The sequence below is a fragment of the Drosophila gunungcola genome, unplaced genomic scaffold (genome assembly GCF_025200985.1).
Source record: "Drosophila gunungcola strain Sukarami unplaced genomic scaffold, Dgunungcola_SK_2 000126F, whole genome shotgun sequence".
NCBI classification, from domain to species: Eukaryota; Metazoa; Arthropoda; class Insecta; order Diptera; family Drosophilidae; genus Drosophila; species Drosophila gunungcola.
The window spans coordinates 136,210-148,659 of NW_026453287.1; the positions used below are offsets into that span (position 1 = coordinate 136,210).

The 12,450-nt window shown below is 43.0% G+C and overlaps 3 protein-coding genes and 1 long non-coding RNA gene across 8 annotated transcripts; 2 read left to right on the plus strand and 2 right to left on the minus strand.

The window, feature by feature from the left end:
• Positions 1-363: 363 nt before the first annotated feature.
• LOC128265482 (ubiquitin-conjugating enzyme E2 Q2) lies at positions 364-6,146 on the plus strand. Of its 5 annotated transcripts, none has more exons than XM_053001516.1 (9): positions 364-386; positions 1,599-2,101; positions 3,765-3,881; positions 3,953-4,240; positions 4,864-4,938; positions 5,000-5,291; positions 5,360-5,508; positions 5,567-5,645; positions 5,714-6,146. In XM_053001516.1, exons 2-9 carry the CDS (start codon positions 1,940-1,942, stop codon positions 5,743-5,745), a joined length of 1,194 nt encoding a protein of 397 aa, XP_052857476.1. In that variant the 5' UTR covers positions 364-386; positions 1,599-1,939; the 3' UTR covers positions 5,746-6,146. The 5 variants fall into 5 exon arrangements, with proteins under 5 accessions (XP_052857476.1, XP_052857475.1, XP_052857473.1 ...); XM_053001515.1 differs by lacking the exon at positions 364-386 and adding an exon at positions 391-453; XM_053001513.1 differs by lacking the exon at positions 364-386 and adding an exon at positions 689-1,382.
• LOC128265496 (uncharacterized) lies at positions 2,497-3,227 on the minus strand. The gene is made up of 2 exons (XR_008268878.1): positions 3,131-3,227; positions 2,497-3,007 (listed from the first exon to the last, which is right to left on the minus strand). It is a non-coding gene; the product is annotated as an uncharacterized LOC128265496 (long non-coding RNA).
• Positions 6,147-7,045: 899 nt separating the features above from the next.
• Positions 7,046-9,191, minus strand: LOC128265477 (U3 small nucleolar RNA-associated protein 15 homolog). The gene is made up of 2 exons (XM_053001508.1): positions 8,981-9,191; positions 7,046-8,911 (listed from the first exon to the last, which is right to left on the minus strand). Exons 1-2 carry the CDS (start codon positions 9,071-9,073, stop codon positions 7,397-7,399), a joined length of 1,608 nt encoding a protein of 535 aa, XP_052857468.1. The 5' UTR covers positions 9,074-9,191; the 3' UTR covers positions 7,046-7,396.
• Positions 9,192-9,813: 622 nt separating this feature from the next.
• On the plus strand, positions 9,814-12,301 carry LOC128265484 (protein prenyltransferase alpha subunit repeat-containing protein 1). The gene is made up of 3 exons (XM_053001518.1): positions 9,814-10,421; positions 10,575-10,963; positions 11,033-12,301. The coding sequence occupies exons 1-3, from the start codon at positions 10,330-10,332 to the stop codon at positions 11,740-11,742; spliced, it is 1,191 nt and encodes a 396-aa protein (XP_052857478.1). The 5' UTR covers positions 9,814-10,329; the 3' UTR covers positions 11,743-12,301.
• The last annotated feature ends 149 nt before the right edge of the window (positions 12,302-12,450 follow it).

Consider the following 12,450-nt stretch of genomic DNA (forward strand, 5'->3'; position numbering starts at 1 on the left):
ATTTTTTTTTATTTATTGTTAAGTTTAGCGAGCTGTCCGTAGCTCTTAGCGAAAAAATAAACATTTCTAATTTGTTTGTTTGTTAAATAAATATTTTTCCTGCTCTTCATATTTCAATAAGTTTACGTATTAAATTAAATGGCTTTGATAAGTACACATAAAATTAAAAGTAGCTGACAACAATATTTTAAAAATTGTAAATTATACAAAAATAATTGAGATTAACAAAGTGCAATAACGCCTGCACCCATTTAACAAACCTGGTTGGAATATTGAAATAATGGCATATCTGAAACGGTATAAAAAGTATTTTTTGGGAGCCAGACGGTATATTTTTCTGCCAGCGGTCACACTGACCCCACAGTTTGTTGTTGGTAAAAAAAAAGGTAAAGCGGGCGGACGTGCGTGGAACTGAATTTATTTTCCGTACCGTGTCTTAATTTTCGCTGCTGTGTGCGTGTATATTCAGTTGTTTTTCTTTTTTTTTTTGCATTAACGTTACCTGAACAGTTTTCTCTGCTGCTGATTTGCCTACAATTACATGCATATTTCCGCAAGTGTGCGAGAAGACTTGCTGTTTTTTTTGTGACCGTTTTTCCGTGTGTCTGTTTCTTTTTGTGCTCCGTGTTCTGTGCAAACAAAGGATTTGTTCTCGGGCTCCACACTCAGTTAGCTTTTTGCTTTTTTCCCTTATTTCGCTTAAATATTGATAAATGATAAAGGGCCAGACTGCATATGGATGTGTGTGTGCGTGTCGAGTGTGTGCCAGTGTGTGTGTGTATGCAATACTGAAAACGCAGACGGAAGAGTGGGGAAAGGAAAGGAGAGAAGAAGAAAAGGAGAGCAAAAAAAATTGGATCAGTTTTCGATTTACGATTTCCGACTGTCCCCATACTTGACACTTTCCTCTTTGTCATGAATTTTCTGTATATTTTCTGTGTAAAAATTTCCTTGTGTGTGCACACACGAAAATAACAAACGCAGCAGAAAACGAGCGAAGAGAAGAGAAGAGAATAAACAGTAGAAACAGAGGGAGAAAGAAAGGGGGATAGGAGATGAACGCAAAATTTGTGGTTTTTTGTTGCCGATTTCCAATCGGTTTTTCGATTAATTCCGATCGTTGCGTAGACTATTTGCACAAGTGTGCGTGTAAAGTTTTGTCCGATTTGCTTGTGTGTGTGTGTGTGTGTGCGTGTGAGCCATTAGTTGTTTTTGTTTTGGCTAGCTAGCAACAATAACAACTACTAAAAGAATAATAAACGAAAAATTAACAACACTTTGCAAACACGTGTTTAATACTCGATTTACAGTCGAAAGCCACAGGACAAGCCAGCAACCAAATAAAGAAAACTGAGCTAAACAAGAAAACCAAAAGAAAAACGGTAATAAGTCGAGAAAGTCAAAGTGCAAAAAAAAAATCACTGAGAAAGTGGAAGAAATTAAATATATTTTCTGACTAGAAATCAGTTAAACAAATGTGTTATAAAATAAAATGTAATTCAAAGTTATCTTATGTTGTGGGTCATAAGGTGTTTTCTCTCAAATAGAGTTTTGAGAGAATTGGGGAAAAAAATACTATTTCTCTTTACTTTTCACAGCTACTAGTAGAGAGATTCCTTTAACTGGTGAACTATATAGAAATTTATTACGAAATACTAGGAACAGGTTAGAAAGCGGACCCGACATATGAAAACAACAAAGAACAACAACAACCGGGCGACTAAAAATAAGTCGCCTTTTCAATCTACCTCTCCAAGCATATGCAAAATCACCATTCTATAAAAAATAATAATCAAATGAGTGTACAACAAAACATTGAAAAAGAAACCCCAAATCCAGAAAAATAAACAATATAAGAAAACAACAACAACATCGAGCGGCTGGAATAGGAAAAACCGCCATCTAGCGTCGGCGAGTAAAAACCATTGCCCGCCACAAGATGGCGTGCCTTAATACTCTGAAGCAGGAAATCAAAACTCTGGAGAAAATCTTCCCGAAGAATCACGAGCGATTTCAGATCCTTAATTCCAGCGTCGATGAGCTGCTCTGCAGGTTTATCGATAAGAATGGAAAGCGCTACGACATCCATGCCAATATAACGGTAAGTTTCTTGGTTTAACTGTATATATTAACAAAATGTATCATTTAAATTTTAACTTTTCAAGACTAAGGGCTTATAGCTTCTCCAAATATTTTACAAATATAAACTTCGATATATAAGTCTAATCACTTTTAAATATATGTATGTATATATATATATCGTCCTATGCACCACTTACTTTATTTGTCGTTATCGAAAGATGGTGGTATGGGTATTGGAGTACTGTTATTATGGCGCCGTGTTTACAAAAGATATGAAGCTGGGAGGAAACCCACTGTTTAGTCGCGTCATTTGTATTGCCCGTTTTTTCCTCTTTACTTTTTACTTCATGCCCAATGCAAATATATAACTACATACATATATTTAAACGGCGATAAATTAAAAATCACAATAGCTTCGCAACATTAGAAGATTTGAGATTTATAAGCATTCGACATTATAAAAAATATACAAGTTTTTCTAAAACTATTCTGTTCTAGACAGATTTTACCTAAAAATTAGCTCCCATATAAGGCAACTTGTTTTCTTATTTTATTTTTTGTATATACAAAAGGATAATTACTCAAAGATTACTTTAATTTCGAGGTAATCTTCTTCCATCGTGATTTTGTTCCTGCCCTGTATAAATCTTATATTCCTCTTCCTGAATGTCTCCTTTCTTCCTTGAAATAGTGCTTTCCTTGTCTGTTTTCTCCGATTCTACTTCTTTTTTAATTTTACTTTATCGTTTCTCTCTTTCTCATTCCCGCACACGAGTTTATATATGTGAATATTTGTGCTGCTTCTTTATTCCCACGCTGCTCAGTTGAGATGAGATATACATGTATGTGTGTATGTATATGTATAGTAGTCTGTGTGATCTTCCTTTTGTTGTGGCCACTACTACCGATCCTAAAAAGTGTATTCCTGAATTCATACAAAAAAAATCAAATCTTGATTTATTTTAATTTAAAACCCCAAAGGCATGAAATTATGAATTCCAAAATTTGGCCATCTTGTCCTACACTTTTGCAATATAATAAAAATTACCCTCGATGAGGTGTGATTCATTGCACCCGACCATCGGCTGCCAAGCTGCTCCATCTGTTTTCTGCTTTCTGTTTTCTGTTTTCTGTGCACTGATCCCTGCTTGGTTCAACGATCTAATTAAAGGTTATAATTTCGTACTTGCTGTCGGGTTCGGTTCTCTGTCGTTTATTATTTGTTTATTTACATGTGCATGCAAAGTAGCCCCGATCGCAAACGACGTCGACAAATTCACCTGAGAACGGCAAAAAATGAGAACGCGAATGGAAATAAGAGAGATCTTTTGTGTGTGTCCAATTCTCGAGTGCAAAGTATAAGTCCTTGACCCACCCCACACACGCGACTTGCAAGGTGCACCCCGGTACAACTTGCGTTATTAAAGATTAAACCATTGAAATGTAATATAATATGGGAAATATATTACCTCAACTAAACCAAACCTTTTACGGCTAATGTCTAGAATATGTTTTTATAAATGAATTTTAGATTTGCAACTTGTAAGGAATAGTTACAGTCTTTGGCAATATTTTTTCTTATCTAAAGTATCGCTAACGAAATCTATTGCTAACGAATATGTATAAAGTCAAGTATATACTAGCTATATATATATGGTTATATTCTTGGTTTTTTCCTGCAGGAAACGTATCCCTCATCGCCACCAGTTTGGTTCGCCGAGAGTGAGGAGACGAGCGTCACAAATGCTGTTCAAATACTTAGCAATACAAATGGACGTGATAATCACGTGATTAATCAGGTTGGTACCCTTATCCTTGTAAAATATAGAGTTCAGTTTGTCTATAATCTGATAAACGATATCTTGCACAGGTGGGCATACTGCTGCGTGAGCTCTGCCGACTACACAACGTTCCACTGCCACCCGACATCGATAATTTGGCCCTGCCGCTGCAAACGCCGCCGCCATGCGCTTCTCCACTTCGCTGCGAGCAGAGGCCAGGGGGCGGGGGAGCGGGGGGCGGCGGTGGACCGCACGGCAACGAGGAGACCGATTCGGATCAGGAGGAGATCGAGGATCCCATCGGCGAGAGCGAACAGGAGAGCGAGGGTGACGAGGACTTGCCGTTGGAAATGGATGATGTACGAAGTACAAACAAGGTGAGCTATGTTATAGGTTATTTAATGTCCGGCGATCTCGTGGATTAGACCTGTAAAAGACTTAAGAGGCCCCAAGCGACTGATATTGGCTTGGTGGTATTTTATCTTAAAGCTTAAGTATATTTCCCTAAATATAAACCACCTTAGGGGTATCTGAGTAGTTTTCCATGTACTTTACAAAACCATTCAGGGTTTCAGTTTAATTTAAACGACTTTGGGCGTCAACTGTAGTTCTTTTAATATAAGCCCTTATTTCGGTTTTTGCTGACATTTGCACCTGTTACCACACCATCAATATTGCGAACTTTGGCCTACGCTAAAGTGCCATCTGCTAGCCCTTAAGTAGTAATTACCTTTAAAGGACTATTTTCCGATGAAATATCATTTAAATTGACAAAATAAATATATTTGTTGCAACCGAATATAAGTTTCTTCTTACTTGCACAAACTTTTGAATTGGTTAGGAAATTGCTTTGGGGACAATTTACTTTAAACGACTAAAAAATTATAAATGTGTTTGGAAGAAATAAGTGTAGCCCAAGAAAATGTTGAAACTGAAATGCTATACTAATTTAAAATTTAATAAATTATTAATTATTCGTAATGAAATCTGAAACATGCAGAAGGACGACATGGAAGTGGAACACTTAGCAACTTTAGAAAGACTGCGTCAAAGTCAAAGACAAGACTATCTAAAAGTAAGTTCAATGATATTTGGTAAGAGAAAACGTGGTATATTAAACTTTTCATTGATTTTAGGGTTCCGTTTCGGGTTCCGTGCAGGCAACCGATCGCTTAATGAAGGAACTACGTGATATTTATCGATCGGACGCCTTCAAGAAGAACATGTATTCAATTGAGCTCGTCAACGAGTCGATTTACGAATGGAACATACGTCTGAAGTCTGTTGACCCGGACAGTCCGCTGCACAGTGATCTGTTAATGCTCAAGGAGAAGGAGGGCAAGGACAGCATACTACTCAATATACTTTTCAAGGAGACGTATCCCTTCGAGCCGCCCTTTGTGCGCGTCGTCCATCCGATTATCTCAGGTGCGATTAGCTCACTTGATAGAGTGTAAATGTAGTCCTAGAACGTGAAAGTATGCTTTATTTACTAGGCGGCTATGTGCTCATCGGCGGCGCCATCTGCATGGAATTGCTGACCAAACAGGGTTGGAGCTCGGCGTACACCGTGGAGGCGGTAATCATGCAAATTGCTGCCACTCTCGTCAAGGGAAAGGCGCGCATCCAGTTCGGGGCCACCAAGGTATGTAAAATGCAAGTTAACAATGCCAAGGAAGCTAATATAAGTCATTCCTAAACAGGCACTGACCCAGGGCCAATACAGTTTGGCACGAGCTCAGCAGAGCTTCAAGTCGCTGGTGCAAATCCACGAAAAGAATGGTAAGAATCCAGTGATATAACTCATAAAGAGAGCATTCCGTTTCAATGAGCACCCTTTCGTTTTGCAGGCTGGTTCACACCGCCCAAGGAGGATGGCTAAGGCAGAAGAGTCTCCAGACGCACATCCTTTCTAGTATAACGCATGCCACAACCAACACAGTCCCATCTGAACCCCCCACTCACCGTCAGCATTACCTTATCCACATCCGTAAAGCACACACCCCGCTCTGACTGCCGGTTTAATCTGATATTGATATTAGATAATCTGGCCTGGTCAGCAACCATTATATCATAATATGGACGACGCCCCCGAATTCAAGGAGAAGGCGGCCCACATTTTTTGTACGCGGTTTGCATCGTGGATGAAAGTTGGATGGAAGCGGCGTCCACATGCGCATATGTTTAATTGCACCTGTAAACCCAAAACCGAATTGTTAAACACACACTTTTATAATCACGGTTAAATGTTTCGTTGCATGAAGTTCATATGTATATGCCCCACTCCTCTTGTTTTCTTGTAGTGAGTAGTCTTTTAACCAAATCCAAATCGCCCGGACTGAAATCGTGTATCTTGTACAGTGTCTTGGAAACTGGAGCTGATTACAGAGAGTGGCGCAGAAGTTGCAAAAGAATCTGCAGCCGACGTGTGTAAAATGTAAAGGCAATATCTGTTATGTATATGAATATAATTTGTAATTTAAAAATGTAAATGTAGTGGCTTCAAAACCTTCCAAACAAACACCACCCAAAACCTGCTACCCGGCACACATACTCCCGCACACCACACATACACATACACGCCTAAAATGTAAACTAGTTAAGACGCCTAACTGTATTCTTATTTTAATTTAACAAATCCGTGGTATCTTATATTTTTTCTCTTTACTGGTAAGCAAACAACAAAAGAATTAGGATCGGCACGGTTGCAAGAGAGTTGACGCGTTGTCGAGCGGAATAGATATATATATATATATATACCTATAAATACATATAAATACACATAAATATAAAGATATATATTAAAATTAGCGCGAAAGTTTAGCTTAAGCAGATTAATACAGATCGATGAGTCGAAGATGAGCAAATTCTAAGTGTAAATTCGTCTTTCCAAATAATCGTAAAATAACGTAAACGTAAATCTAAATCTACACAACAACAAAAAAATAATGAAAAACAAAAGAGCTAAACTATAAAGCTAAATCGAAAAGTTGGAGAACGAAAACCGAAAAATATTTTCAAATGTAATATGCATTAAAGTAAAAGCAAAAAAACAAAAACGAGAAGAGTTAATCCAAGGGCAACTGTTTTGCTGTCCCCATTATCATTGTTTTTTTTTTATTCTACAACGGCAGACAAAATTTCAATGTACATTTCAACACAGAAATTGGCAAGCACGACGAAATGTTCATTTTAAGTATGTATTTAATAAAGAAGGATATACATCATAACACGGGTCGGAAAGAAATTAATTGTGAATTTTGGGTCTCTTTTCAAGGTGTTCTTAAAGTATCTTCTGGTGGCAAAATCCGATTCCTTACAAAAAAAAAAAACACACTTTTAACAGAGTTTTTTAATAGAAATATGTATTTCTTAAATTCTAGAAAAAAATTAACCATAAACACTTTCAGGAATATTAACTAAAGCTTCATCTCCTTAAGATAATTTTCCTCCTCGATGCCTATATTAAATAAAGTTAGACTAATGCTAGACTATCCGCCCAGATCGTTGAACGGCGATGGTCCGGTTCGAGGTCACTCCACGAAGACCACGTACTTCTCCGCCGCCTGGGAGGGCTGCATCTTGGGTGCCTTGGTCTCCACGTAGATGGGTTTGTGAGCCACCTCCCCGCTGTCCATCGAGACGCCAATGAGCATGTCCATGGCGCCCTTGAGCTGCATCAGCTCGGCGGTTAGCTTCACCTCCTCCTGGACGGCGGAGGACAGCCTTTCCAGGGCCTCCATCAGCTGCTGGCTGTAGGCCACCAGTTGCCGCTCGAAGACGTCCAGGATCGTGCTGGCTGCCATCATCAGCGTACGCATGAAACGCGCCTCACCCAAATGATTGCAGACAAAGTCTATGAACTGCACGAGCACTTCATCGGGTCGATCGGTGAGGGCTTTGTACAGAGATTTGCGATGCAGCAGGTCATTGATGACCGCCACCGCCAGCTCCGGCTTCTTCTGTGTCCTCTGCGTCGCCATCGCATCGTCGAGAGCCTTCTTGTGGCAAAACTGACGCAGTAGCACATCAAATTTCTTGAGTCCCGGTCCCTTGACTCGCTCCTTGATGGTGTGATCCACCGCCTGGGTGTTGTTTGGATGCATTAGACCTTTGCCATGCCTGCGCCCTCGATCCGCACTGATCTTCTTCAAGTGACTGGGCTTGCTGTCCACTATCATGCGCCGAATGGAGACCAGACCATCCACCATGCCGGCCACCACGGCCTGATCTCCGCTGGCCACAGCCATGCTGACCACCGCATTGGGGTACGTCAACGTGTGAACCGTCTTGTAGGTGCTCACATCGTAGATCTTGACATGCCGGTCCAGGCCGCCGGAGAACAACCGACGGCCATCGGAGCCCAGCCGCAGACAGGTCACTGTTTTGTGGTGCTGTGACATCATGGTGAGCAGCCGGCAGCCGCTGATTAGATCCCAAACGCGCACCTGGCTGCCGCCGGCGCTGACGAAGATGGAGCCGTTGGGCAGGAACAGCATGGATTCCACCGGAGCTCCGTGATCCAAGGTGCGCTGCACGGCCGTCTCCGCTCGCGTATCGTACAGATTGATCTTGCCATCGTACCCGCCGGAGACGAACATGTGCCCCGCCTGCGGATGCATGGCTCCGGCACGAATGTAGTCCGTGTGCGAGTCCTCGTACGTCTGCACCACCTTCTCGTTGGCCACGTCCCACAGGCGGACGGCCTTGTCGTCGCCGAAACTGGCCAGCTGCAGCTTGTCCGCCGTGAAGAAGGTGCGATGCACCGGCGCCGTGTGTCCCTTGAACAGACGCAGGATGTTCCGGCTGGTGGTGTCGAACAGCTTGACGTGGCCCTCCTCGTCGCCGGCGGCCAGCAGCCGGCCATCCTGCCGAAAGGTGGCCCCGTAGGCGGTCTTCTGGAATCGCGAGAGATTCTTGACCACCAGCTTTGTAACCAAATTGAAGATCTGCACGCGCACCGAGCAGGTCAGCACAAAGTTGTCTGGGTCACTGGGGCTGAAGTCGAGATAGTCGATGGTGTTGTGCTCCTTGAGGAGCTCCGGTTTCTATGTAGATTCAAAAATGGAAAACAGTGATCCTGCTGCCGTTGACCTCCCAATCTTTCCCAAACTTACCGCCAATCGCTCCCAGTAGACAGTATCCGGTGTCTCCACCTGCGCCCGCTGCTGAAACCGCCGTGTGTTCAGTGGGAGGAAGTTGTTCTGCATCCTGGCTGTGATTCCGGTGATTCTAGAGCAGCTAGTGTTTTCTTCTACGCGCGCGCACGTGTTCCACCAAAAAACCGTGTTTAAAAACAACTAAGTAAATCGGTGTGGCCAGTCCTTAAAACAGTGCTCACAGTCTGGCTACTTTCAAGCCAAATTTGGCGCTTGGCGTAATGCACAATGAAAAAGTAAGAAAAAAGTAAATAAAACAAAATAAAACAGACGGGGGTTTCTAACTGTAATATTATCAAGCCCCACTAATAAGTTTGATAAAAAAAAGTGGGTGTCATAATGTTTGTATACTTTTGCCGAGGGTGTTCTAGCTTTGGTCAACTTTTTGTAACGCATAGACTCTTCCAACGGTATAGAGTGTATTATTTTATTAAACATATATATAAATGCTTGTGAAAGAGTCTCTGCGTTACAAAAAACTCACAAAATTAGTATGCCCTCTGAAAACGTATACAAATCTTATCCTGACACCCTAAAATTAATAATATTATTTTTTTTGTTATCAGCATCACCATTGGAGTAGGAGGCCGGTCGCCTTTTACTTTTATAAACATATGTTCAATATAGGGTAAGAAGAGTCTCTGAGATACAAATATTTGACCAAATTAGAATACCCTTTGCAAATGTAAACAAATTTAGTCATAAAACCTCTGGATTTTATTATAGCTTTCTTTCCCGTCAGGTCGCATCACTATGGCCAACCACCTATCGACAGACGCAGCAGGTGCGTGGGATATCGTTATCGGTGCGTGTGCACACATGTTTGCAACAACAAATCAAAAAATAATAGAAACAAACCAGCAACAAAACAACATATGCTCGCTGTTCCCCATAAAAGAGAGAAAAACGTTTCCAAATTTGCGATCCGCTGGAGAGCCAGATCCAGAGTGACAGCCCCTCGCACTGGGCACTAAAATAATAATAATAATAATAGAGGCTAGATCTCGAGTCCCGGCTTTAATTGAAATTTATTTGTTGTGATGCGGCCGCCACTGGGGGTTCCATAGACATAGACGTTTAGCCGTATTGTGCCAGGGTCCCAGCCTCCTCCATCTTCCGCCGCCGACGCCGCCGCCTCCTCCTCCGTCCAAATCTTAATTAACCGGAGGCATTGAGCATGTTTGCATTAATTGGAGACAATCAATGTGCCTGAGACCCTCTAATCGAACGGAACAGAAGCGAGATCCCTATTCCCGAGGAAGAATCATCCACCACCCCGGAATTGCACATTCGTCGGACCCACTTCCATGGAGATGGAGGAGGAACGCAACGAGAAGAAGGTGCTCTGCGAGAAGATCATCAGGGACATCAATGCGGTGTTCCTCAAGGATCAAGATCTGTGAGTCTGGCTGTTTGGCACCCAATCGATCCATCTATGAACTCACTTGCAAGGCATACAGAATCTATGATTCACTGAATCATAGGCTAATAAATGGTTCATAAACTCAAACCCTCTATAATCTCTGAATATCTGCACCTGTTTCCCCACCAGCGCCTCCTTCGAGATCATACCCAAGGAGACCAACTGCAACAAGTCACCGGTGGTGCATGTGGAGCACAATCTGGGCCTGGAATCGTGGTGTGCTCAGCATGTCTACGACCACGCCCACCGCACCCTCATCTCCCATCGCCGCCAGACGTCGGCCCAGCAGCTCCGGGCGCTCCAGCAGCAGCAGCAGAGTGACTCGCTGGCCAAATACCTGAACGTGGCCCTGCTGATCAATCCGGACGTGACCACCTTCTGGCACATTCGCCGCCAGCTGGTGCAAAAGAATAGGCTCAGTATCAACAAGGAGCTGCAGTTCTCGGCCCTGGTGCTCTCCATCAAACCGAAGTCCAATGAGGCATTCGCCTACCGCCGCTGGCTGTACTCCTTCCAAAGTGAGTGTTCCCGACGGGAATTACAGATTGCAGACCAACAGACTTCACATTTTCTTCTTTCCCGCCCAGGTGCCGATGCCATCGACTGGCCCAACGAGATTGGGATCTGCGAAAGGGCCGCCGATAGATGTGCCAGTAACTACCACGCCTGGTCGCACCGCCAGTGGATCCTGCAGAGCGGCCCCTGCCTGCTCCAGTCGGAGCTGCTGCGCACGGAGAAGTTCATGCGCAAGCACATTAGCGACTACAGCTGCTACCATTACCGCCAGGTACTCCTGGGACGCGCGTACGAGCTCAACTTCGCGCTGCCCAACGATTCCGGCGCCAGTGGTGGCTCCTCCTGGCCTTTGGCCAGTCTGCAGCTGTTGCTGGCCAATTATGGACTAAAATGCGAACCCAAGGCGGAGGATTTGCTGCAGGTGCTGTTGCCCGATGTGGACCGCAGCGCCATAAGCAGCCAGAGGCTGAGATCGTTCCTCTACTGCTGCAATGTGGCCGCCAGCGACATGCGGCTGTGTGTGGAGCAACGGTTGATGTATGGACCGCGGGACTGCTTCGAGCTGCATCGCCGTGCGGCCCTCAAGTTCATCGTGGAGCAGTGCGTCCGCCTGCAGATGGGTTTGGACAGCGGTCAACCGCTTCCCACGGTCCATTTGGGTACCTTTGATTTTGAGAAGCTGCCGTTTTTGGATGCCGTGCGGCGCGAGGAGTCCTCTCTGGGCGGTAAGCACCGGCGCTGGTGCAATCTCCACCTGAGCTTTGGCTATCGGGCGGATTAGACAGCGTGACCTGAAACCTGAAACCTAAAACCTTGAGAAAAGCTCAAATCAATCTACCCCAATAGGATTACTTAATCTCTTTGCCTATTGACGTTTTCCATCCGTTCAAATTCTAGCAAATGCATTTCGAAAACATCAAAATTTGCTAAGCGAAAATTATATAAAAACTAGAAATAGTTGTAATCAGTAATAATTTGTTTATTAACTAAAATGCTAATTTTCAAAAAGTCTGTAAGGAACGGTTATACACCAAAAATAGGAAAATGAGTAAAACATCAGGCATTTTAATCGGATTGGAAAACGGAATACGGAAAATAAATAATATATACTCTACTTGTACGTCCCAAAGACAAAGTTCAACTAGCCCGATATGACAAATAGATCCCAAGTGGTCCACCAGATGCATTTCGATATCTGTTAGCGTTAACTGTTCACTTTTATTCTCGATCTGGTCTGGCATAATTTGTTAAGATTTTGTTCAGATTTAACCAATGCCATGCACGTGTTTGTTGTTAGCCAATTTGCAGTTAGTTTTTAAATAAATCCAACCAATAGACAACGGAGGTGGCCGCTCAATGGGTGGGTCAGACTTTGTTATCCCCAGCACAGCGAGAAATCGGCGAATATTCGTTCTTGCTCGGGTTTAATTTGCTACTCTTTCGTTTAATTTTGATCTTACCTAATACCAAAAACTAAGATAAATTATAG